General features: G+C 39.7%; 1 protein-coding gene across 1 annotated transcript; it reads left to right on the top strand.

The window, feature by feature from the left end:
* Window positions 1-101: 101 nt before the first annotated feature.
* On the top strand, window positions 102-25,904 carry LOC140706571 (complement decay-accelerating factor). The gene is made up of 11 exons (XM_072997247.2): window positions 102-575; window positions 1,487-1,675; window positions 3,857-4,045; window positions 4,722-4,821; window positions 6,833-6,918; window positions 16,446-16,514; window positions 17,309-17,434; window positions 18,925-18,954; window positions 20,568-20,634; window positions 23,298-23,383; window positions 24,465-25,904. Exons 1-10 carry the CDS (start codon window positions 473-475, stop codon window positions 23,350-23,352), a joined length of 1,014 nt encoding a protein of 337 aa, XP_072853348.2. The 5' UTR covers window positions 102-472; the 3' UTR covers window positions 23,353-23,383; window positions 24,465-25,904.
* The last annotated feature ends 1,717 nt before the right edge of the window (window positions 25,905-27,621 follow it).

The raw sequence follows: 27,621 nt of genomic DNA, 5'->3' as shown, positions 1-27,621 counted from the left end.
GTCTTCAGTGTGGAAGACATACTAGACGCTATCCCAAGAAGACCTCTATTCAGAGCAGGTCACTGTAGTCTCTTGAGACTGAAGGATGCCTACTGCTAGGGCGTAGCTACAACTTTAAAGCCTGGGTGTGATGTGGGCGTGGCTCCAGAGCGACTCATCTTTGGGATTCCCGAAAACCAGAAGCCTGTATTCGGTATTATTTTTGTCAGCAGCGCTGGCAACGAAGGAACAACACGAGCCGTCATCCTTGAGGCTGTGGAGAGAAAACGCGGACCTACAGGAAACTACGAGCAACTACAGGAAACTTCGGGGAGGGGGGAGCGGCGGAAGGAGAGAGAGAGGAGAAAAGATACTAAGCAATTGTAACTGGAACACCCAAAAGGGATCGGCAGACGCTAACTAAGGACTCCCTCGAGCTCTCCACTCGCTTTGCCGAAGCCCCGCCCCGGATCCTCCCGGGGCTCTCGAGAGGATGAAGTGCTCGGAAGGGTACCGACGTGCAATGTTGGGGGCTTTCGTGTCCAGCTGTCCTCTGAGGCTCTTCGTGCTTTCGTCACTCCTCGCCGGAATTCACGGTAAATACCGAGAGGGCGGGGGCGCTGCAGCCCAGCGGAGAGGATGGCTAACATTGCTGATCCGCGACCAGCGTGCCCGCCCCGAGTGTCGTCTGCTCCATATATTACTCTTTACAGGAAACTTTGTTACCTACGGAGAGGGGTTCTGACTCCTTTTCCGACGTAGATTATAAGATACAATGTTTCAAATAATATAATTAATCGGTCTAGATTTCAGTCTATACTGTACTGATTTTGTTAACCTCTACAAACTGACAGTATAGAGAACCTAGCGTTTATTCTGGTTAAGCCAAAATAAGCCAAAGTTCAGTAAGGTGCATATATTTGAGAGATATATTATTAGCCTGTTCAGCCTCAGTCACTACTTTTAATAAGCAGCGGTATAGTGGAGCCAAGGCTGATAAAGGTTAAAGATGCAGGATTTTCTAGGGAATTAGGACTATAACACACTCTCTCTTTCTTTTAATAGATTTTCTCAAGAAGAGTACTGTATATTGTTGCAAGCTATCCCTGTTGCAGTGAAAAGTATCTGAGGTCAGTTTGGTCTTGACCTTTAACTTTATCCCAAACAAGCCCGAGTTAGGTTAGGTGAGACTCACAAGAGTTAGAAAATAATAGTGTGATAGCAAGTGAACATCAGCTCATTTTCCCTGCGCTAAGATAGGAACTTCTCAGAGCTGTGACTTTGAATAAGATAGCGACCACTAAGAGATTTGTTTGAAGTGTTTTATAGACTGTGAGCAGTCCCTTGACATTAGCGTATAGATTATTGCAGGAATCTCATTGATATTGAATATAGTTATGATGTAACTATTTTCCAGAAGGACTTCTATGTAAATCTGTAAGAAAAATATTTGAAAACACACCATGTATGTACTGATTAAAATCTGTATTTTCTTTGCTCATCCTAGGTGATTGTGGACCACCACCAAAACTGAACAATGCCATTCCCCTTGTGGAAATTCATAAAGAAAATTTCAGTTCTCTGGAATCAGTAACCTACAAATGTCTGGATGGTTTTTTTAATATCCGAGGAAAACTAGATGTAGCAACATGCCTTTCTGAGTCACAATGGACACCCATAGAAGAGTTTTGTGAACGTATGAATTATTTGTTTATTTATTTATATGCTGTTCCCATGGTTACTATTTATAAGAGTGAACTATTTTCACAATACAGCCTAGCCAGTTACTTAAGCTGGGAGCTCAGCAGTAATCCTATTTTTAAAAAACTGTGTTTGAAGCTGTTATCATTTTGTTAGGAAGACTAAAAGTCTCAGAAGACAAGAAGTCCAAAATCCCTCACCAGACATGGAGATATAACCTATCTAGTTATTTAAGCTGGAAAATCTGTAGTATAAATTCATGTTTCTCATGTTTCTAGCTCTGACTGTTTAGGTCACAGGAATAAATTCCCAAGCTAACATGTCCATATAGGATATAACCCAAATAATTATTTGCGCTGTGAGTTCACCAGTATCCATACAAAAAAAAGTTAAGGTTTTAACTTGTACTGTGTCAGAGATCTTTCAGGGCAAATGAACACACAAATGTTCTATTCGTTTATGGGGACATCCCAAGTGTATATGCGATATTACCATTAACCCTCATCTACATGGCTATATAAAAATTGCATTGACTTGAGTTCTGGGGGAATCTTTTTCATCCCTGGGAATTCCCATGTATTGAGGGTTAGAGTTAGGTTGCAACTGCACCAGCAAGCCCAATTGCTCTGATTTGATTTGCAGCCTGTATTACAGTTGAATTCACAATCAATGATCACATAGGGGTTGCAGATGTTTTGGGAGTTCCATTTTTATATTCAGTGTGATGTCATACACATTTCAGCCTACAACCCCCGTTCATTCCTTCCTTCCTTTGGTTCTGCCTCAGCCGAACCATTTATTATTTGCTGTCAAGCTGCATGGTTTCAAAAAGATTGTACACTGTTCTAGAAAAGGTGGCAGCATTCCAAAGTTCTTCATGTGTACAAAAATACCAGATGTCATAGCAACATCTGTTGTTTCATCTGAGTTGTTTCTATTCTGTTTGCAGTTATTGGGAGGTGATCTATCACTAACCTAGTACAGTATGTCACTACTAGTGATTTTAAAAAAGGACATTCTCTGAGAAAGAATGTGGGGCAGGTGTTCCTGCTGTCTTGACCACCAGCTGTCTACATCCCCAGAACACCACTTACAGACGTGCTCCCCTATCTTTGTAAGAACAAATCAACTGATAACACAGGAAAAAGTCAATTTGAATCATTGCAGCTTGAAAGGGAAAAAAAAAAGTAGAGCCTCCAGTGGCTAAGAAAAAAGGGGGCATTGGGGAAAAAAAAAGGCCAGACCAATTTGAATCAGCTTTTGTTGCATTTGATCAGAAAAAAAAAAACACCTCACATCAGCCCATACTGTAACTGCAGCAAACATCTCTGGAACTGTATTCATGAAGGCTTTCACGGCCGGGATCTAATGGTTGTTGTGGGTTTTCCAGGCTGTTTGGCTGTGTTCTGAAGGTTCTTCTTCCTGACATTGTGCCAATCTCTCTGGCCAGCATCTTCAGAGGACTGGAGTAGGAACTCCAGATGGACAGAGTTCCTACTCCAGTCCTCTGAAGATGCCGGCCACAGAGACTGGCAAAACGTCAAGAAGAACAACCTTCAGAACACGGCCAAAGAGCCCAAAAAACCCACAACAACCATGTCCAGAACTGATTTGTAGTCATAGCTTCTGTTACATTTATATGTTTCATATTTCCTGAACCAACTGAGGGTTCTGGCACCTCCTGCACGATGTGGCCTGCCTGCTGACGGCCATCATACACTACTTTACTGCTCCTTCACTTCAATGAATATACAGTCTGCAATTGTGACTTACAGTTATTCAAGAGTAAATTGCCAGTTAAATTATGGCCATCTTTTAAAACTTTTTAAAAAAATATTATACCTGTTCAGAAAGCAAGCTACTGCAACATTTTTGTTTGTTTCTTCCCTAACATAAGAGGACAGGTACTTTTTTGATTCCACAGGAACATTTGTCCACATATCGGTGTCTAAAATGTAAAGACACAGAAACAGCAAATTGCCTCCTGCTTGGAAGTGCTGTTCTGAACTTGTCATATATTTTCTTAGGACTCCTTTAGGAGCCTAGAAGGGAAAGCATGAGGGCCTAGGTATGATACATGATGCTTCATATATATATATATATATATAATGAAGCCTGCCTTTTATACTCCTTGCTAGTCCGATCTTTATGCTTTTGTGTCTGCTTTTGCTTCCAGCCAGCTGTGTTAAACCACCAAGATCCAGTTTTGCTAAAACAAATCCAAAGGATATTAGGAGCTACTATCTTGCAAAGACCAACGTGAGCTATTTGTGCCGCCCCGGTTATGACAGCATCCCTGGAATCAGTTCAGTTGTTACTTGTCATGAAAATTACACCTGGTCCACACTCCCAGTTTTTTGTAAAGGTGAGTCTCTTTTTAGTTAATTTTGTGACAGTGACAATAACAACAATAACAATAACACCACCACATGGTGCAGTTGCTGTTTTGGCTTGTGATAGTCAGGTTGCTTCTTACTAGAGTCTTGAGAATTATAAGAAAATAATACATACTGATGCAAAACGCTTTTCATTCATTTTTAATTTGATTGATATAATCTTTGTTTCTATGTATCATTTTGTCTTATATTGAATTTTGGATGTTGATATGGATATTAAGACAAATATATTATTCAGGAATGAAAAAGAAATTAACTTCCAAAGCAACACCAAGACCACACCGTCAACTTTATAAGAATACCTGCACAAGCACAAAACAGTCCATATGGCATGCTTAATGATGTTAATCACAGTGAACTTAGACACATATAGCTTTTCTGCTCTATCACAGCCTGTATGCAGTGTGGATACTCTCTCTTCCTTTCAGTTTTAAGAGTAATTTATCTACATTGTAGGGGATCACTTCCTGAGAAGGCCAGAATTTTCATGGGCCATGAAATTTTCTTCATGGCCCATTACTGAATTATAATAAACTGAATGAATTAAATGTTAGGGACCTACATGCTGCATATACAAATTGCTTAATAATCTGGCAAGAAAATATAGTAATAGGTATGTTAATTCTCATTGTTGTTTTCTGTTAGGAAAATCATGTGGTGATCCTGGAAAACCAGAAAATGGTGACACAGTTATTCTAACTGATCTTCTATACATGGCAAAAGTAAATTTTACCTGTAAGAAAGGGTATGTACTAAGTTTATTCTGTTCAAAACACAGTTTAATTATAAGATCTATGACTAAGATTCAAACCTTTAGATTAGACCCACTGAAATCAGTGTGATAAATGGAAAATGGAACAAAAATACCTTCTTTATTTATATAAGTTTATCATGCAATTGATACCGGCTTAAAAGAGATTCCATCAATATTATAGTCCCCTTGCAATAAATACATTTCAAAATGTGCAAATATTTTTTTTCTTCTACCTTTGGGATTCATTGACTCTTGTGAAGATATTTTCAAAGCATCCCCAACTTTGAAATGATGTTTTGATTTGCAGTAGAGTAGGTAGGTGAAAAGGGGTGATGCAAGGATAGCCTAGTATCCCATAATTTAAAAGACTAGGTTCTCTCTCAATAAACTGATTTAAGCAAACATGCCAAAGCCACACAAATACCAGATGGATTACTTTGTAAGCATCTAATCTAGTTCTGTCATCTTCCATGTCAAAACTGCTAAGAAGAATGCAAATAAATCCTTCTTACAAGTGTAGATTCTTTTTTCTTTTTCTTTCTTTTCTTTTCTTTTTTTAAACGTTGCATGGAAAGTCTCCAGCATATGCTGGGAAATTCCCACCATTAATTCTGCTCAGAGAAACAGTAGATGGCAGGGAATCCATCCAGCTCTCAACCCATGTTTTAAGGAGCTGGCCAATTTCTAATTTGGCTGGGAGTGTTTTGCTCTCTTTACCTCTGTCCCTGCAAGTGAGCAAAGCTAACTGAGTTTAGCTTCATTCTCTGCTTCCCTTATTCATGCTGTGAATGCAAGGGGAAAGTGAAGCCATGTAGCTTGTGGTTCAGGAGCTAGCTAAGTCTTGAACTCTGGATTGAGCTGGTTCCCAGAGTATTTGTTGAATGTGTCCAACTTTTTTATTCCCATTGCCTTCCCCACTGGGAAAGATGGAGGTGAATGGACACAGTGAGGGCTTTGCTGAATTGCGGTTGGCCTGGCACCCCAAAGTGGTCCCTCATCTCTGACTGAGGAAGTGCAGGTGGACCATAGAGAAGGGGATTGCAATCAAACAGAATTAAGAGTGCTTCGCCAACCAGTGTTAGCTAGCTTGGCTCTGCTTGGATTGTGGATATTTTAGCAACTTTGTAATAGCTTATTTTTTTAAAAAAAACTGTAAAAATTAATGTGGGTTGCCCTTAAATATCACTTCTTGACAGGGCTAGAGCTAGCCTTCCATGGAATTGAAGACTTCAAGGAGGGAGGGGAGCTCCCGAGGCTTAAAAGAGTCACAGAAGGCCCATTCTGCCTCTGATCAAGCTTGACATCGAGTGATATTCAAAATGTCCATTCTTATTCAGTAGGGCTGAGCATCAGGAGTTCTATGATTCTTCTAATCTCTGGTGTTAGCTATGTTCTTTAAAGATTGACCAGATAGGCGGGATATAAATAAAATAAAATAAAATAAAATAAAATAAAATAAAATAAAATAAAATAAAATAAAATAAATAAATAAATAAATAAATAAATAAATAAATAAATAAATAAATAAATAAATAAATAAATAAATAAATAAATAAATAAATTTGTAGAAGAACTAATGGCAGTAGTTACCAATTTCTATTCTGTTCATCTGGATGGTATCAGATCCATCTCACTAGACTCCAGGTGAAGTTGTATTATGGAAGCAACTTCCCAACAGCTAGGTTGCTGTGTAGGAGCAGTTTTACTGGGCTGTATGTGGCAAATGTTGTGCGCATAGATTCTTACATATAGGTATTTTAGCCTTTCTATAAACTGAAGGCTTAATACATCTTAAGCCATTCATTTAAAGAAAAACTTTAATTTTATTTAAAAAACTTTAAACAATTAAAACTTTATGATGGCAGACAGAATTTCAAAACTGTAAGTTCTTAAATGAGCTATGAGAGAAACCAGAAATTAGGCACCTCTGATGGTTCAGCTGCAGACCACCCAGGACAAATAAGACTGAAAGTTACAATCTTGATCTTTTTCTTTTCTTTAGGTTCAGATTAATTGGATCACCATCCACACAGTGTGTACTGAAGGGAGAAGGAGTTGAATGGGAAACAAAGCCTCCAGAATGTCAACGTAAGATTCCCCCTGTGCTTTGTAGGCAGCACAGGCCTAGATCTTGCATTACTAGAGACACGTGGGATGTGCGCAATATTAGAACCTCCGCATCCTTCAGGAGGAATTTAAACTGCATCTGCGCCTGCTTCAATCTCTCCAAAACTGGTTAAATCTGGCATGGGGATCAGCTTTAATCTGGGCTCCTCTTCTACAGTCCTGGGCTTTCCCCAAGCCATGGATGCAAGAAAGAGCAGTGTTGCTGACTTTTATAGGATTGCAAGCACAAAAGATCTACCGAAGAACTCTTTGGCTGGCTTTAAGAGCTGTTTCAAAAATCTCTTCCTTTATTCCTTTTCTTTCCTGCCTTGTATTTCTTTCTATTTGCTCTTTCAGTATCTCTGCAGTGCCAACGTTACCTGTCTGATGTCTCTCTCTTCTCTCTCCAGCTGACTCTCTTGACTGCCACCGGACATAGTGCTCATCCACACTGTGCTGTTTTCTCCAGGCGTTCTGAATTGTGCTGGGTTGTTCTTGCAGATTTGAATAGATCATCCTGGCATCTGTTGTCCACACATTGGGAGGCTATTGGTAGCTGGATGTACGGGGACACACTGGGCCCCTTGGGTACCACCTGTCCAAACACATGCAGAATTGCTACCTGTTGTCTCACTCCCAACACAGATTGCCCTCCTCCTCTTTTGCCCATCTTCTTTGCCCTCTCCCTCCCTACTTCACTCTCTCTTCCCTTCCCACCTTAGTTTAACCACTCACTGTTGTCAAACATTCATATTTTAGCAGCAACGCTTTCTAATTTTTTCAGTTTTTAGTTTTCATCCTTATCTATGTGTAAAATAGCATTTAAAACAAACAAACAAACAAAAAAGCACAAAGCCCAAGGAAACTAAACAGGAGCAGCAGCAAGGCATGGAAGGGTAGACCAACTGACAGAAAAATTCCCATAAGGAAATGTCATCACAGCCTCAAAGTGCACAGATCAGCATACATCAATACAGTACTGGAGTGCATGCAAGCAGACTTCATTGGAGGAAATCGTGACAAAGCAGAGCAAAAATACACCACCACTCAGGGCTAAGGTCAAACAAACAAATGGAAAGCAAGTAGTTTCTGTCCCACTTGGAATTCATTACATTAGTTTTGACCTTGCATTGTGTGGACACCAGGAAGCAATACCAGTATCATGAGAATGAGGAAAGTTAAACAAATCCTCAGTGTGTTTGAGCCCTCACACCTTTTTTTGCTCTTTACAACTGTTTGAAATTCACATTTTAAACTGTACTTGGCAATAGTCATTCAATGCTCTTCTTTTAAACCTACAGCCAAAAAATCTCAGCCTTTCCAATATTCCTCTTTTCTTTCACCACTTCTCTTTGTTATTTAAAATATATGCATATATATATATTACACATTAACTCTGCAGACAGGAATTGTTTACTTCAATTTAAGTATCGGACAGCATCGAGCTGTTGAGGCACTATATAAATCATAATGCTAACTGGTTTTAACTTTGAGATTTTTAGCATGATAGGGGGAAAATCCATGATGAATGCATTATTTGCCCCACTTTGCAAGTGAATAGCACATGGCTAATAAAAGTGTGTGTTCTTATCAGCAAGGTAAATTTGTTTGCTTGTTTTATAGGCCACAAAGTAGTTATTTAATTATTAAAGAATTGAAAACATAAGTTAAATGTTTAAGAACAATTAAGTTTTATTATTATTATTAGTTTTATTTATATGCCACATTTCTCCCAACAAGGGACCCAAAGCAGCTCACAACATTAAAATTCACACAATTTAAAAATGCAGTAAGTTAAATATTAAAAGATAAATTAAACAATATACGATTTAAAATATAATTAAAAGATTAAAACATGAAAACAAAAAAAGATTAAAATTATCTGCTAAAATGGGGCTCAGGGATTCAGTTGTAATTATTAAAAGCCTGCCTTAAAGGATGTGTCTTTAGCTTTCTTTGGCAGGATAACAGGGAAGGGGCCATCCTGATCTCCTGAGGGAGGGCATTCCATAGCCTGGGAGCTGCCACAAAGAAGGCCCTCTCCTGTGTCCCCATCAGCTGTGCTTGTGCTGGCAATGAAACCGAGAGGAGGGCCTCCTCTGTTGATCTTAATTGCCAATCAGGTACATATAGGGAGATATGGTCCTCCAGGTAGCTTGGACCCAAGCTGTATAGGGCTTTATAGGTAATGACAAGCACTTTGAATTGGGATCGGAATCAGACTGGTAGCCAGTGCAGTTCTTGTAACAGGTGCATTATATGCTCCCTGTAGCTGGCCCCAGTCAGTGGTCTGGCTGCAGAGTGTTTCAACAGCTGAAGTTTTGAACCATCTTCAAAGGCAGCCCCACATAGAGTGTGTTACAGTAATCCAAATGGGATGTAACTAAGGCATGTGTCACTGTAGCCAGAAAGCAAGTAAATATTAAAATCTATCTTAAATCCAAGAAGGCACTTAGGGATTCAATCTTGATTGTGATCTCCCGAGGGAGAGCATTCCATAACCTGGGAATTGCAACAAAGAAGGTGCTCTCTCTCTCATGTCCCTATCAGCCGTTCCTGCACTGGCAATAAGGTCAATAGGAGGGCCTCCTCTGATAATTTTAAATGCCAAGAAGGCTCATATGGGGAAATATGATCCTTCCGATCCAGCCTGGACCCAAGGTGTATAGGACTTAATAAGTAATGACCAGCACTTTGAATTGGGCCTGGAAATGGACCGGTGGCCAGTGCTGTTGTTGTAACAGGGGCATGATATGCTCCCTTTAACTGGCCCAATTCGATAATCTGGCTGCTGAATTTTGCACCAGCTGAAGTTTCCAAACCATCTTCAAAGGTAGCTCCAGGTAGAGCATGTTACAGTAAATGGAGTGAGATGTAACTACAGCCTGTGTAACTGCAGCCAAATAGGACATCTCAAGGAAGAGACACAGTTGTCAACCAGTTTTAACTGTGCAAAAGCACTCCTGGCTACCGCGAAAACTTCAGCATCAACCTATGAACCTGAATTTTTAGGTGGAGTATACAGTAACCTCATGCAGTACAGAGTGTATCCCTATTCCCTTATCTCCCTTCTGATTGATCAGGAGCACCTCTCTCTCGTCTAGATTACGTTTCAGTTTCTTTGCCCTTATCCAACCCATTATTGCAGCAAACACTGATTTTGATCAAAGACAGTCTCCTTGGAATTAGATGGAAAGAAGAGATAAAGTTGGATGTCATCCACATACTGGTGCCACCAAACCCCAACAGACTCTCCCAATATTTTCATGTAGATGTTAAATAATACAGGGAACAAAACAGAACCTTGAGGGATACCACAGGACAATGGCCAAGGCATGGAGAAGGAGTCCCTCAACACCACCTTCTGAGTTCATCTTTCCAAGAACCCTACCCACATCATCAGACTGCACCGATTGAAAAGTATCCATTAAAACAGGACAAGCAGGGGACAGAGTTGCATCCACAGGACCTGTATCAATTACAGCATCCAAGTCAGAGGAGATCCAAGCAACTTTGTCTGCAAAGTGTTGTGTGAATTCCTCATGCAAGTTGTTGAGTGGTCAACATTTTGTTCTTTTCGTGGAGCATGTATTAAGCGTCTGACTACTCAAAATGACACCAATGGACAACTTTGTGCAGACACAAGGCTGCAGGTACTTCCACAGAATAGGCCTTCAAATTAGCTCTAGCCCATGTTTAGTAGAATTTGTCACTCTCTGTCCCATTCATATAATCACAGTCAGATCCCTAGTAAACCAGAGTGCTTGCTTGGCTCTCTTCCATGGAAAGGGATGCATGGGACAATTGTGTCCATAGCCCTGGCCATTTCGCCATTCCAGAAGTCAGCCAGGGCTTCAGCAGGATTGCCAGTTTAGGCAACAGGAAACCTTAAGAGCCATCAGAAAACCAATTGGATCCACCAGTCTTCTGGGATGGACCATTCTAATTGGTCTGCCACCCCTACAGAGGCTAAGAGTTCCAGTAAGTCAAAACCTTACCAGGTAGTGATATCTGCATGATGATGGATGGCATCACTTACAAAAAGGATGACAATAGAGCAGGTGGAGGGAAATAGCCCTTAGTGGTCAATTGCATCCCCCTGGAGGATCCTAAGGGCATGACTGGGCATTTTCATCCCCAATTATTTTTTCATGGTGGGCCCAATATTAGAGGGTTGTAAAAACAGGCTTGTGGTCCATCTCTGGTGTAGGTATGCTAGTGGCTGAAACCTGAATAGCTGATTCTCTGTATCCCCAGAAAGGTCCTGGAAGCAATGGAAGTTTCTAATCGGCACTACAGCCATTCATACCTGCCCACCTCATGCATTGTACTAAGAGGCTGGCATGGAGCCAGTTCGCGACACAGATTCCAAACATCTCTCACTGAAAATGGGAGCATTGTTGTTTGCCTTCCATGCATGAGGCAGTTGCCAAGTTGAATAAACATGTAAATACTGTATGTCCAAAACACATACCAAAGGCCTGGGAGAGATATTGATACTGCCAACATTATACAGTACTTCCTTCACTGCTTTCTTTTTCTTTTTCTTTTGCAAAATGCTTAGAACTGAGACATTAAATGGTATTTGGAAAAAAAATTAAAAGAAAAACGGGGTAAAGAGGGGAAGATAAAATATTATGGCATTTTGAAGATTTACACATTCTTTTCAATGTGCATGAAGATCATAGATTCATAGAATAGTGAACTTGGAAGGGGCCTATAAGTCTAACCCCCTGCTCGATGCAGGAATACATGTCAAAGGATATCTACTAGGTAGTTGTCTAGGTTTCTCATGAATGTCTCCAGTCTCCAGCACTCACCACCTCTCAAGGTAATTGGTTCCACTGTCTCACTGCTCTACCAGTTAGGATGTTTTTCCTGATATTCAGTCAAGATCTGGCTTCTTGTAACTTGAGCCAATTATTTCGTTTACTGCACTCTGGGATAATTGAGAACAGATCCTGCTCCTCCTCTGTATGGCTGCCTTTCAAGTATTTGAAAAGTGTTATATATCACTCTTCTGTCTTCTTTTCTCAAGGCTAAACATGCCCAGTTCTTTCAGTCTTTCCTCATAGCACTTGGTTTCCAGCCCCCTGATCATCCTTGTCACCCTCCTCTGAACTTGTTCCAATTTGTTAGCATCCTTCTTGAAGTGTGGTGTCCAGAACTTGACAAAATACTCAAGGTGAGGCCTAACCAGTGCTGAATAGAGGGGGACTAGCATGTCATGGGATTTGGAAATTGTATTTCTGTTAATGCAGCTTAATATAGCATTTCCTTTTTTTTGTAGCCACATCACACTGTTGACTCATATTCAGCTTATGATCTGCAATTACAAAATCATTCTTGCCTGTAGAATTGCTGAGTCAGATATTCCCCATTTTTAAACTGTGCATTTGATTTCTTTTTGGGAGGTGCGGCACTTTGCCCTTATCCTGGCTGGATGTCTTTCTGTTGTTTTCAGCCCAGTGCTCTGTCCTATCAACATCATTTTGAACTTTGTTTCTGTCTTCCAGGGTAGTAGCTATTCCACCCAATTTTGTGTAATCTGGAAATTTGGCAAGCATTCCCTGCACTCCCTCATTCAAATTAATAAAAAATGTTGAAGAGCACCAGACCCAGGACTGAGCCTTGAGGTACCCCATTTGTTACCTTCTCTCATTTGCAGAAGGATACACCCTCTGAGTACGATTCTGTAGCCAATTGTATATCCACCTGACACTTCATCCATCCAGTCCACATCTAGTTATCTTGCTAATCAGGATATAATGGGAACTTTGTCAAAAGCTTTGCTGAAGTCAAGATATACTATGTCTACAGCATTCTCTCTGTCTATCAGGAAAGCTACCCGATCAAAACATGTGATCAGATTAGTCTGGCAGAATTTCTTCTTGACAAATCCATGTTGGCTTCCAGTTATTACTGCCCTGTTTTCTAGGTGCTTGCATAGTGACTTTTAAATAATTTGTTCCAGAATTCTCTCTGGGATTTACTTCAGGCTGACTAGCCTGTAGTTCCTCTTTTTGCCCTTTTTGAAGATAAGGACATTAGCCCTCCTCCAATCATTTGGCACCTCATCTGTTTCCCATTATTTTTAAAAAATTAATAGATAGCAGTTCTGAGAGTTTTATTTATATGCCACCAATTCCTTCAGTATTCTTGGATGCCGGCCCTGAACTCATTCAAAGTGGTAAGGTATTCTTTGACTCTTTGTTTATCAATCTCCAGCTGCAATCCTGTCCCCTCCACTTGCACTTCACATTTGTCTGGAGGTTCATAGTGTGTTCTATGGGAAAAGATTGAGCTAAAATAGGAATTGAGCACATCTGCCTTTTGTCATCTGTTATCATATTTCCATTTCCATTGAGTAGTTGTTGCATTATTTCTTTGCTTTGTCTTTTGCTTCACACATACCTGAAGAATGCTTTTTTTAAAAATGGCTTTTAGTGTCTCTAGCTAATCTCAGCTCATTCTCAGCTTTTGCTCTCCTAATGCCATCCCTGCATTTCCTTGCTACTTGACTGTACTTTTCCTTGGTGATCTGGCCTTCTTTCCACTTCCTATACATGTCTTTTTTTTTTTTCAAGACCTCTCTGAGCTTTTTATGAAGCCATGCTGGCTTTTTTTTTTTTTTTTTGGCTGCCTCCCACATTTTCTTCTTGTTGGAATTTTTTGTAGTTGCGGTTTTAGAATTTCCTTTTTTAGAAACTTCCACCCTTCTTGGTCTCCTTTTATTGTTAGAATCTCCTGCCATGGGACCTTGCTTATCCTTGTTCTGAGATTATTAAAATTGGCTTTTTTAAAATCCAGCAGACCTGTGTGGCTACACTCTGCTTTCATGTCCTTTGAAATCAAGAATTCTAGTAGAACATAGTCGCTCTTGCCCAAAGTTCCCCTTACTGCCACTTCCTCCACCAAGTCATTTCTATCGGTTAGAATCAAGTCAAGGATAACTAGTCCTCTAGTTTCTTTTTCCACTTTTTGTAGGAGAAAGTTACCAGCCACACAAGCCAGGAATTTCTTGGAAGGACTGTACTTTGCAGAATTTGCCCCCCAGCATATATCTGGATAACTGATATCTCCCATCACTACTACACTGTGTCTCTTTGACATCTCTGCAATTTGTTTTTCAAAAGTTTCATCCACTTCCTCTTGATTGGGTGTCCGATAGTAAATTCCAACTACCATGTTCCTTTTGTTTTTTGCCCCAACTAGATTGATTCAGATGAACTCAATGGAACATCCAATCTCCTCCTCCTATATTTCTGTGCAGGAATGCATATATTTTACACAAACTGCAACTCCACCTCCCTTTCTATTCTATTCTCTCTGTTCTTTTTAAACAATTTATATCCTTCAATTGCTGTATTCCAGCTGTGAGAGTCATCCCACCAAGTTTCAGTTATTCTTATCAAGTCACATTTGCTCTCCTGAACTAAAATTTGCAGTTCTTCTTGTTTGTTTCCCATACTCCTGGCATTCATATATAGACACCAGAGATTCTGTGATTTGTGGCTTGTTTGTCTTTGTACCAAGTTCTACCCGTGTCACTCGCGCAAGTCAGGAGGTGAGGCTGAGGAGCCTAGTGCTGAGGGAGGCCCAGAAAGAAAAGACAAGAAATCGGGCCTTCTCGGCGGTGGCTCCTCGCCTCTGAATAACCTTCCCCCTGACATTCGCGCAGCTCCCTCACTGGGTATTTTAAAAATCAATTAAAAACACTGATGTTTCGGTAGGCCTTCCCCTCAGCCAATTCCTGATCTTCCCTCTTTTTCCCTCTCTCCTAGTGTTTATCCCATCTTGTCCAAAGTTTCTCCCCTTATTTAAAATTGTTTTAATTATATTGTATTACGCTTGTTGTAAGCCACCTAGAGTGGTCTTAAGTGACTAAATAGGTGGGATATAAATAAAAATAAATAAATAAATAAATAAATAAATAAATAAATAAATAAATAAATAAATAAATAAATAAATAAATATTATGAATATTACTGTTAATGTTATTATTGACCGCCATTTGAATAGTTTGCTCTGTTCCTCTTATTGTGAGTAAGGCTTCATCTATCTCTAACTCTTTGCTTGTGTCTTCCTCCCCCTTCTAATTCAGTTTAAAGCCCTCCTGATGAAGTTCCTCATGCTGTGGCCAAACACATTCTTTCCAGTCTTTGTGAGGTGCAAGCCATCTCTTGCTAGCAGCCCTTCTTCCAGGAAGCTTAGCTCATGGTCCCAAAAACCAAATCCCTCATGTTGACACCACCTTCATAGCCAGTCATTCGCTTTGGGTATTTTCCTTTCCCTTTGCATTCCAGATATTGTAGCACGTTTTTAACATGCTACAATATTTTGGCCTTGTTTTCTTGTTTTTGTTTTTCTTCCCTTTTAATTTTGTAAATGTGTTGAGTCAGTCTAATGCAGCTACTTCTTTGGAAACTGGTTCATTGACGTTGCTGAACTTTCTTGTGTGTTTCAAAGATCACCTGTTTTTCTCTTCCAAATGTCACTAATGCATTCCCCAACGGAGAAAGTACAGTACTGGAAATTTTGCCTATAGCAACAGGAACATATAAATACAGTATCATGTTTTTTCAGTCACTGAAGAGACTTCTGTTTCTTGTACAAGAAACAGCAACATCAGTTGAGTTTGAGGAACTTCTGTTCCCACGGTTAAATATAAAAACGTGGTTTTTTTGATCAAAAGAAGATCTACTAGTTGACGGTTATCTCAAGAATACAAGTAGTCCAAGGCTTTTTTTTTGAGCTTTTGCAATTTTGCATGCTGCCTGTGGTTCGAGTGACTAGGAGGAACTTTTCTGGGCTGGGATGACTGTCAGTCTATCCAGCACTCACCAATTGTTCCCTCTCTCCTCTGAATACAGAGAGAGCCCCACTTCTCTGCTGTGTGTTCTCTTTCCTTCTTCTTAGTCTGTTGAAAGCAGTATTTGTTAGTTTGCTATTGATCTCTTTACAACTCTAAGTACGGAAATGTGGTATTCTCTCTCTCCTACGAATATCTCACAGTGAATTATGGAGACCTTATGTGCCGGTTAATGGAAAAGGGGTGGACTATCTGGAGAACTTGACGCTATTCTCTTCTGTGATTCTCTGTGCTACTACTGCATAAGAAAAGGAATTTTACCATAAAATCTGAACTCTGCAATGTTTCTTACTTATTTGAACACATTTTACATGTCCTCCAGAGTACACTGGATTCACAAAACTTTGCAAGGTGTGCAAGCTTGTAGAATATGAGAATGCATCAACATTTAATCACACATAATATAACACAGTTACATGGAGGAGAAGGAGGATTTTTAATTTTTAATTTTTTGTAAACTAGAATAAATTTATATCTGTTTTCAAACAAATGGTGTGTGCTGGGCTTAGAACTCTGAAGGTTGTCTAAAAATGTAAATATAATTGCATTACTTTGTACTGAACTTTAGGAATCTTCTCTTGGGGGCACAGTGAATATACAATTCTAAAATGACCTTTTCTTTTCATTTGTACTTTAGCCTTCACCACGCTTACCACACTTGTCACTGTTACTATGGGACAAACAGAATTAGGTGGAGATTCAACAGGTAAGTTGGGGTGGGAAACATGCTATTGAGGCCCAAAGGACTAACAATACACTATAAATATTTTCAGAGTACATGGATCACTCCTCTTATCTTTACACCATGAGTACCCATCTCTATTTCAGGAAATCTATAGCTCTATTCCGGCATTATATGTGAATCTGCATCATGCTAAAAGGATGATGGGGATGTGGGTACATAAGCCCCACCTAATATCTCCATTGTACCTGGAAGTATCTGACATTTGTGTGCTTTACAGACTCCTTTACAGACTTTTGTTTTAAACATGAAAAGGTCTTCCTGACTTACTAGACCTTAGTCTCCCTTGTCATTTGTGGAATCTTGAATAGGGCTGGTAAACGTTTATTTTTAATGAAAAAATAATGGGGATTTATGTTATGATCTTAAAGACTTGCCATCTTTTGTGCATCTAAGTTTCTCAAATCTGCACTTTTGCCTCTGTGTTCTTTGGCTATACAACTGTTTACCAGCTACCAGTATAATATCTTCCAGGAGCAGAAGTGATAACATGTCTTGGTTATTGTTAATTCTTCATTTCATTTTGTTTGTCCTATACTGAAATACACTGAAAATGGATTCAGATGCAAACTTTTAAGTAACAAACTGAATATGTAAAGATGCTTTTGCATTGTGCTAAATCTAACTACAGATTTTGGGAAGGTTGTTTTAATTATAATGACGTTTGAAAGGGAATTCTTGGGATTTATTTGATAAGTGACGTTATAAGCTATCATTAAGCTACTCATCCTGCTTCTGCTTCTTTCTTTTCCTAATAGGAGCCATCATAACCACATTAACCAGCCCTGGAGAAAAACAAGGTAAAGCTGAGGAGGAGGAAGAAACAGGAGAAAAGCCAAATAAAGCTGAAGAGGAAGAGGAAAGAGGAGAAAAGCAAAATAAAGGTAAGGAGGAAGAGGCAAGGATGACTCTTGCTAGTGGATAAATAAACAGGGTTTCTTGCAAATGGGGAATTTCAACTATGAGGATTTCAGTGTGTGTCCAGCCAGATGGTTTCTTGCACCACCAGGGTGCTATTTGGGCTTCTCTTCCTTAATACAGTTTTGGGAAAAGAAGAAACATGCAAGAAGCACAGAGAATGCCTGAATGGATCCCAAACCTCTTCTAGAAGCACCTTCCAGTTCACATCTTGTAAACAAGCTACTTGTTTACCAAAATTTCTTTGCCACTAGGAAATGTCTTACATACAATAATACAAGATAGATTATACATGTGATACAAGAATGCAGTTTTAGCAGATACAGAGGCATAAGACAGATTTAAGATAGGACTCAATTCTAATTCCAGTTCTAATGTGCCCTATGTGGAGCTGATGCAATGTCTAATTCACTGGTTCTTAACCTTGGGTTACTCAGGAGTTTTGGACTTCAACTCCCAGAAGCCTTCACCACCTGCTGTGCTGACTGGGGTTTCTGGGAGTTGCAGTTCAAAAGCATCTGAGTAACAAAGGTTAAGAACCACTGGTCTAATTCTTTCTAAGGACAGACACTTGTTTCCTGTGTTTTCAGAAAAATACATCACACTGGTACCCATATTAATTAATAATCTTTTCAATCTTCCATTCTTAATTAAAGCAGTGGTTCCCAACCTTGGTGACCCTTGTGTTCTTGGACTATAACTTGCAGAAACCCTGGCAAGCACAACTGATGGTGAAGGCTTTGGGAATTGCAGTCCAAGAACATCTAGGTTACCCAAGGCTGGGAACCACTGCATCAGAGCATCAAAGATGGTGAAAGAAAGGCAGAAGGAACTTCAGGGTCTTTCTCTTCCCCCTCCCTCAATTGAAATTTCTCCAAGTAAGCCTCATGACACAGTGGTTAAACTGCAATATTGCAGTCAAGCCTCTGCTCATCACCTGAGTTCAATCTTGATGGGTTCAAATAGCCAGCTCATGGTTGACTCAGCCTTCCATCTTTTTGAGGTTGGTAAAATGAGTCCCCAGCTCACTGTGTTGTGGGGGGAGTTGTAAATTGCTCAGAGAGTGCTTTAGCACTGTGGGGTGGTATGGAAGATGAAACAGCAACAACATATGCAAACTCCAACTTCTGTTGCAGACTCCGTGTTTTAGGATGTGTTCAACTATCGCAGTCATTGTCTGCCCCACTGACCCCAGTACATTTCAGTTTGAATCCATTTCTCCTACAATACTTTGGTATAAAGAAATTAATCATCTAACTGTTCTTGCAAAAAAACTATGAATATCTTGACTGTTCCAAGGCTGGTCTCGCATTAGTAAATGGCAATTTGCTGGGACACATTACATAATTTAATTTACGCAGGTTCTGGCCAATATATCTTTGGCATGCTTATGAGATGTACAGATAGCCTTTTAAAAATGTTTTTGTTTGATTTGATATTATATTCTTGTTTTCAGGACTACAAAATTGGATCATAATTGGTATCTGTAAGTTGTCTGAAAATGAAATCTATATACAGTATAATCAATGACTTATTTAATTCTCTTTTAAAATCCCAAACTAATGATACCATCGCTTATACTGTTTTCTTCTGATGATAAGTAATAGAGATGGGCACAAAGCTAAAAATGAACCAGGAAATTTATCAAAAATTGTTGTTAATTTGTTGATTAGGATTGGTTTGGGGATCATCCAAACTTTGCCAAACCAACAAATTTTCGGGTGATTTCCTAACCTCCTGGTTCATTACCCCCATACCTAGCCTGCCCCTTACCCCCTTTCCACTGCTCCGTTGCCTCTACCTTTTCCTTCTCCTGCCTCCTCTTCCACTGCTGCCCCCGCCATCTTGAGAACACTGACACAGGCAGGTGGTCTTTGCGCATGTCCTCAGCTCTCAGCTGGGAGGTGGGGACATCCGCAGAGGGACTCAAGCTGCATGACAGGCTTGCTAATTAAAAAAATTAATTATTGTCAACCAGGTTGGGGGGGAGAGGCTTTGCACATGGCCCCGCTTTTCAGACATCCAAGTTATTTACCAACAAAGTGAGTACCCCCAGGAAAGTGCTCTATAGCGGCTGGCATGGGAAAACCTAATCTTCATCAAATATGGTGAGATTGTAGAGATTCTCTGTGATTTTGGTCATCTGTTGGTACCTGGGGGTAACTTTCCTGGGGGGCTCTTTGTGGCTGTATAAATTGAACATCTGACATCCAATCTTTACCAACCTTGGAGGGATTGTAGAGGAGAGTCACAGGAAGCACCTCTGTAAGTTTGGTGTCTCTAGGTGCCTTGGGAACTGTTGTATATCCAAAGGAATAAAACAATTGAAAAATCACTAAAAGGTCATTGATTCATATTCATTGGGGGCATTGGTTCATTCAAATACAAATCAATGAAATAGCAATTTTTGGATGAATTTGGTGAGCGTTTTTAAATTCATGCCCACCCCTAGTCCCAATATTTTTGACAAGGCTGTTTTTGTGTTTAATGTTAAACCTGGTTTGAGAATGATGACAATGAGCCTCTGGCTCATTTGCTTTTGCTCTCCTCTTCTTTCAAGGATAGCCATGAGGAAGCCATGGACTTCCGCTTTTAGTTGAGAATAACTTTAATTGAAGAAGTCTGGCACACTCATGAGACGGGGGGAAACCCATTCAGGGGGTGGATTGGGGTGTTGATTGTTCAACACACACACAGTGATGAGATGTTTGATAGGTGCTGGCATTCACCACATTCTAATCAAAGCCTTGCTCTGAGGACCTCTCCATGTGGAAATTCAGATCAGAAAGTTCCTCTAGAGAGAGTTCTGCTGAAGGGTCAGGTCAGAGCAAGACACTGGAGGAAGGAGGAGAAAGAGAATTGAAGATAGCTAGCATGTTTCCTTCTGCTTCAGGCCATGGGATATCTTTCTCTGTCCTGGCAGTGCTGTGTGATATTAGAACTCAGAGCTCTATTTAATTCTAATCATGATTTATGAAAACAAGCTAATTTTCTAACCCATTTGTTCCCTAAAACTAATGCCCTAAAACTAAATTGACTTGAGGTGAGGCTTCATTTATAATTTGCATCACAAAGTCCTCTTTTTCTCCTGCTCCCCAGGCACAATTCTAGTTGTGGGTCTTCTTAGTGCTGCAGTTGCTGCTGCTTTGGTACAAAAGAGAAAACAGTAAGTCCACCATAAATATTTCGGTTGGAATACTATTCTCTTTCATTGCATTATCTGGTTTTTCTCATAGAATCATATTTTCCCTTGCTCTGCATGGATATGTAACCAACAATGGCAGAGAGAGTTGACAGCTTGTTAACAGCATTCTTGAACCTCTGTTTCGAACTTTGAAGGCAATTACATTGCTTTTAAAATAAGTTTTTAATTGGGTTTTGCCTGTTCTGAGTCACTGTAAAAATCAGAGGAGCTAACAAGTGGGCTACCCCAGGGCTCAGTCCTAGGTCCAGTACTATTCAATATCTTTATTAATGACCTGGATCATGGGATACAAGGGATGCTAATCAAATCTGCAGATAACCAAAAAAAAAATGGGTGGAATAGCTAACACTCTGGAAGGTAGAAACAAAATTAAAAAATGATCCAGATAGAGTTGAGCACTGGGCTGAAAACAGAATGGAGTACACCAGGGATAAATGCAAAGTACTACACCTAGGAAAAAGAAACCAAACACACAATTACAATATGAGGGATACTGGCTCAGCAATACTACAAACGAAAAGGATATTGGAGTCATCATAGATCACAAGCTGAATATGAGCCAACAATGTGATGTGGATTAAAAAAAAAGGCAAACGCTATTTTAGGCTGTATTAACAGAAGTATAGTCTCTAAACCTTGTGAGATACTAGTTCCCCTCTGTTCAGATTGGTTAGGCCTCATCTTGAGTATTGTGTCCATCTCAGGACAGTACACTTCAGGAAGGAACAAGTTCAGAGGAGGGCAACAAGGAAGATTAGGGGACTGGAAACCAAGCCTTATGAGGAAATACTGAAAGAACTGGGCATGTTTAGCCTTGAGAAAAGAAGACTGAGGGGAGATATGATAATATTTATCAAATACTTGAAAGGGTATCATACAGAGGAGGGGCAAGCAGGATCAGTTCTCAGTCATCCAGGACACGTAACAATTGGCTCAAATTACAAGAAGCCAGATTTTGGTTGAATATCAGGAAAAAAAAACTTCCTAACTGTTAGGGTAGTGCTGCAATGGAACCAATTACCTCAAGAGGTGATGAGATGGGGGTATTCGTGTTTGTAGATGAATACAAATATCCCCCTCCTCAGGTAGAAATAACTATAGTCCCTTGGGGCCGGACTGTCCACTCACCATTCGGCTGCTGCCGCGGGCACAACGGTGCCTTCCTATCGCACTGTGCTCAGCAACAGATTAGCCACTCTCCGACTCGGCAGAGAGGCTTGTCATCTTGTCTCCAGCCAGGAGTGGCTAATCTGTCACAGAGCGTGGCCCGATGGAAAGGTGCCGCTGTGCCCATGGCAGCAGCCAAAATGGTGAGTGGACGGTCTCATTATTTCCACCTGTGGGGGGATATTTGTATTCATCTATGAATACAAATACGCCCATCTCAAGTGATGAGTCCTCCAACACTGGAGACATTCAAGAGAAATTTAGACAACTATCCGGCAGATATCCTTTGATTTGTATTCCTGCTCTGAGCAAAAGTTGGGACTTGATGGCCTTATAGGCCCCTTCCAACTTCATGATATGATTCTATGGACCAAACTATTTCATTTTACTAATTCCATTTATTTCTACCTGTTATTATTGATCTCTGACTTAGTTCATACTGTACAGAGTATGTGCTTTAAAACTAGCATTAAACGTATTCTTACATGTGTATAGCATGTACACATGCCGGAAGAAATATCAACAACCTCCGATATGCAGATGATACCCTCTGATGGCAGAAAGTGAGGAGAAATTAAGGAACCTCGTAATGAGGGTGAAAGAGGAGAGCACAAAAAATGGTCTGAAGTTCAACATAAAAAAACCTAAGATCATGGCCACTGGTCCCATCACCTCCTGGCAAATAGAAGGGGAAGATATTGAGATTTTACTTTCTTGGGCTCCAAGATCACTGCAGATGGTGACAGCAGCCACAAAATTAAAAGATGCCTACTTCTAGGGAGGAAGGCGACAAACCTCAACAGCATCTTAAAAAGCAGAGACATCACCTTGCCAACAAAGGTCCGCATAATCAAAGCTATGATTTTTCCTGCATCGATGTATGGAAGTGAGAGCTGGACCATAAAGAAAGCTGACCGCCGAAGAATTGATGCTTTTGAATTGTGGTGCTGGAGGGAGGCTCTTGACAGTCCCCTGGACTGCAAGGAGAACAAACCTATCCATTCTAAAGGAAATAAACTCTGAGTGCTCACCGGAAGGACAGATCCTGAAGCTGAGGCTCCAATAGTTTGTCCATCTCATGAGAAGAGAAGACTCCCTGGAAAAGACTTTGATGTTGGGAAAGTGTGAAGGCAGGAGGAGAAGGGGACGACAGAGGATGAGATGGTTGGACAGTATCACCAAAGCAACCAACATGAATTTGACACAACTCCGGGAGGCCGTGGAAGACAGGAGGGCCTGGCGTGCTCTGGTCCATGGGGTCACGCAGAGTTGGACACGACTAAATGACTAACCAACACACAACATTTTGTAAATGACAGATAAAAACTGGTCTTCCATTTACATTTCACAGTAGTACTGTTGAAGTTTGCAAAAGAGTTTAATCTGTTTTCTTTGTACTGTACATATATGTACTTTGTCTTTTTTCAACTTCTGCTTTTCTTTTTCCTGATGTTCAGATCATATAATTTGAAGCAAGAGATTTCATATTTTATGAAATTGAGGAAGAATTAAGAAGTAAGACATCTGATTTGGTCTGTGAGAGGTATGTTTCCCCCCAGTATTCTAAACACTGAATATAAATTAAGTACTCACTGATGTTTAGACGTTTGGCTGCAGGGCCAGATGTTGGGAGGTCAATTCCCTACTATGCCTCCTGGGTAAAGAGCCAGACTGTCTGGCCTTGGGCAAACTGCAATCCCAGGGGGAGCCCCCCCCAAAAAAGGAATGATAAGGCACTTCTGAGTACTCTTTTCCTAGAAAATCGTGGAAAGGGTCACCATAAATTGGAATCAGCTATTATTATTGTATCATCACCATCCTGGGAAAATCTCTGGTTCCATTAGTGGCCTCTTAATTAATTTTCTTGAAATTTTCAGAAAAAACAGTGATCACTTTACGTATCAGAACACTCCACACACCCAAGCCTCTTCTAATATGGCACTGCTTTTTGTATTGTTTCAGCACTTCTTGATTTTTGGGAAGGAGGGAGGCATTAAATTACTGCTAAATGAATTTCTTCCTATAGAGGGCACAAGTTCACTTTTACATTTGGTCACCAGAGTATTGTTCTTATTCATAAAAAATTCTGATTAAATCAGTTTCCACTGCACAAACTTTATAATGTGTGAAGGTGGGGAAGAAATAGACTTGGGACAATGATTAATTTTTTTTCTAGAGGAGAGCACAAGATTCCTAAGTGCTTTGACAGATTTCAAAAATTGAAGGTTAATTTGTAACTCATTTGCAGAGTGCTATATGAGGTCAAGTGCTACAGATGCTTCCTCGAAGCACTCAGAGGTTTTAGCAGTAATAAGTGTTTGCCTTTAAAAGCAGCCAGTATTTCCAGTGTTTTCCGCTGTGCTAATATTGTTAACATGATTCATGCAATGGAGTTTGTTTCTAGAAACAGTGGAATGATAAAATTATCTGTAATATCCTCTTGTCATGAGTAAATTCGTCCAGCACAAAAACCACTGTTGGTAACTTTGATTTGCTTTATTTATTTTTTCCTGAGGAAAGGAAAATCATGCTATTTGAACAGGTCAGATCTTCATTTAGTGGCTTTGGTCATCTGTTTCTCCATTACTGATCCATTACTTTTTATATTTAACTTTTCTCAACAGTTAACCATGTTTTGACATCCTTGAGGTAATACCCACCCTCAAAGGGCACTGTGACTGTACGGTACTATCTAGATAGCAAGACACCATGGGGAGCAGACGTCAGGAGAATATACTCTCTAACCATTTGCTGATGGAGCACCTGGAAATGTTCTTGCCATGTGTACTTGGATCCTCAGTCTCATGGGAAAAGTCTCCCTGTACATGTGGACTCCCAAGCTTTCCTGATACAGAGTTATGGAACTCCCTTCCATTAAGAGATCTATTTGCTCCAATCACTCATGTCTTTCAGTCAACAGTTAATATACCTATTTTTTCTTATTAAAAATCTTTAAAAATTGTTTTCGATTGTTACTTATATTGTGTTTGATTTCTTTTTCAACTGTTAGAAGTGTTTGATTTCTTTTCTATTACTTTTATTGTATTTGACCAGACGTTTGTAATATGTGTTTTTAGGTTTTTCTAATTTGTGATTTTAAACATTTATTTTTATGTGGTTTGTTAAGTGCCCCAAGCTCCTATGAGAGAGGGCAAACTGTAAATGTTCACAACAACAACAACAGCTGGATCCTGGGAAGGTATCATTTTTCAGTAGAATATTCTAAACTGTTAATTGAGAGACCTCTAGTGGCTTATTAGTAAAAGAGAAACATATCCAACACCAATGAATTTAAGTCAATAATTTATTTGAATAGTTTGGAGTCACTAAGCTGTCTGTGGAAAGAATTTCTCAGGACAGGTGACTTCTCCCCACCAGTACCAGTAAACTCTTGATACATTTATAGAATGTGTAAAGATCCTGGAATCCATATGCTTTAAAAGGCCATAAAGAATTAAATAGGAGCTTGGTAGGCTGCTTCTCTTATTATGGAACGCAATAAAAAAAGTTTCTGGCTGCTGTGTGATTCTTCAAAAAGGTTATGGCAATACAGAAATACTGCAGTTTTCAGCACCATAACACTAGTTATTTTTAAATACACTAGTGTTCAAAGTGTGTTGTGTGTGTTTTTTTTTTTTCAGTCATCTTTACAAAAAAAATCTTTAAATGAAGCGACAAGGGAATGGGGAGGGAGAGGGAAACTTCTCATTATTAAACAAAAGCCATTTCCAGACACCAAATTTGCCCTGCTTATTTGCCTTTTTAACTATGTCCAAGTGTTATTGAGTTTGCCTACTCCAGTTCATATTTGCATTCCAAAAGAATCACATGAATCTCATTCTCACTCCTTCACCTGGTCTGCCTTTTTTAATCTCATTATTTCCTTCAGTGATTCAGCTTTAGCTCTGTAACAAACTACTCTCTTCTTCATGTCATCTTTAGTCTGGTTCCTCTAACATCCAGCCACTTGCTCCACTATATATTTCTAAGGGATTTCCCTGATTCTAGCTAGGAGAAAGAAGCTTCCCAATCACTAATCATGCTTGACTTAAAACAAAACAAAACACCTTTCTGTTCAGATTCAGAATTCATAACCTAAGGTGCTAATTAGACAAGGGATGTCAGCACAAGAAAACTATGCATGTTCCCAGTGCTATCTATCTACAGAGTTCAGCTATCCCACAATCATGTGCAGCTTTTACACAAGCACAGTTTATTGTCACATTGTGTCAGTTGGTGGAAGGACTACAGAGGGATCCCTGTTACTTCAAAACTATGTGTCTGTAACTTTGGGGATATTGAAACATCATAACAGAGGAGTCAAAATCTTCTACACAATGGGGAATGAGGCCCATGGTGTTCTACCATAATTTTTATCATGAGACTAGCAGGAACCTAAAGATATTAGCTATGATTTGCTATAATCACATAAATATTTTGAACCCTTTTTGCTAATGTCATATGATCAATGGATTAAATAAATGGATTAATTGTATGACAAATTATACAGTTTAGTCAATCCTTAGTCCACTGAACTTTCTTTCTTCCTTGTGTTTTCACTGTCCAGTTTTCAGTCCTCATTGACTGGACTCCAGTTATCCCCTCTCTGATTTTGGCTATGGCCTTTATGCAGCCTACTCTCTCAGTGTCACATGACAACTTCAAGTACTTTTTTTCTCTTCTATGGCTATTAATCTCTTCAGTGTCACATTTTAAAGAGTCAGTCTACAGCTTTGATGGGAGCATCTTTAAAAGGCACAATTGATAATAAATATATATAGTGGTTTACTATTGCTATCTCCCAGTGAGGTTCCATGACTGAACAGGAATTCAAATTCAGGTTTCCTCGGCGTCCTAATCTGACATTCCAATCTACTACACTACTCTGGCTCTTTGTGTGTGTGTGTAGATATATATAAAGATATATATCTTTTTATATATATCTACACACAGAGAGAGAGACACACACACACGGAGTAGTGTAGTAGATTAGAATGTCAGATTAGGACACCGAGGAAACCTGAATTTGAATTCCTGTTCAGTCATGGAACCTTACTGGGAGATAGCAATAGTAAACCACTCCTTGCACATCTCACACATCAGAAACTCTATGAAGGTCATCGTAGATCAGGAGTGACTTGATGACACATAAGAACAGCATGAATGTAAAGGCGGAGCTTGGTGGTGATGAATTAATTCCTATGGTGCAAAGTTTGTACTTAAACTATTATTTGTTTTTGTGTATCAATTATAGAATCTTGAAAGTCAGAGTCAGTGCAGGAAGTACTGACAATGAAATTTTGCAGTTGGATAGAGGTGACACATATGTACCACATTTCCCTGAAAATAAGACAAGATCTTATATTAATTTTTGCTCCAAAAATGCATTAGGGCTTATTTTCAGGGGATGTTTTATTTTTTCATATACAACAATCTACATTTATTCAAATACAGTCATGTTATCTTCTTTTGGTTGCTGCACAATGGGAGAGGGCAGGGTTTCACAACTGGGGCTTATTTTTGGGGTAGGGCTTATATTATGAGCCTCCTGAAAAATCATACTAGGACTAATTTTCAGGTTAGGTTTTATTTTCAGGGAAACAGTTATCTATGTAGGAAACAGATAACAGGGATGTGTATCTATGTTTATCTGCTTCATCCTCTTTGCTATTATGTAGAAATAAATGGGACGTCCTCAGTGTTAATGTCAGCAGATTCAAACAGAGTGGTGAAGGGGGGATATAGGGAACACAGTGAGGGGGCTATACATCCAGACAACCT

This window comes from Pogona vitticeps, chromosome 4, assembly GCF_051106095.1.
Source record: "Pogona vitticeps strain Pit_001003342236 chromosome 4, PviZW2.1, whole genome shotgun sequence".
NCBI lineage: Eukaryota > Metazoa > Chordata > Lepidosauria > Squamata > Agamidae > Pogona > Pogona vitticeps.
Note: the sequence above shows the minus strand (reverse complement) of the source record. Positions and strands in the feature narration are given on the sequence as shown.

Bases quoted from the DNA above. Each gene is read 5' to 3' on its own strand.
- LOC140706571 (XM_072997247.2), top strand. From the start codon at position 473: ATGAAGTGCTCGGAAGGGTACCGACGTGCAATGTTGGGGGCTTTCGTG. The intron at 4,046-4,721 runs GTGAGTCTCTTT...GTTTTCTGTTAG, and splicing joins ACTCCCAGTTTTTTGTAAAG to GAAAATCATGTGGTGATCCT. The intron at 4,822-6,832 runs GTATGTACTAAG...TCTTTTCTTTAG, and splicing joins AATTTTACCTGTAAGAAAGG to GTTCAGATTAATTGGATCAC.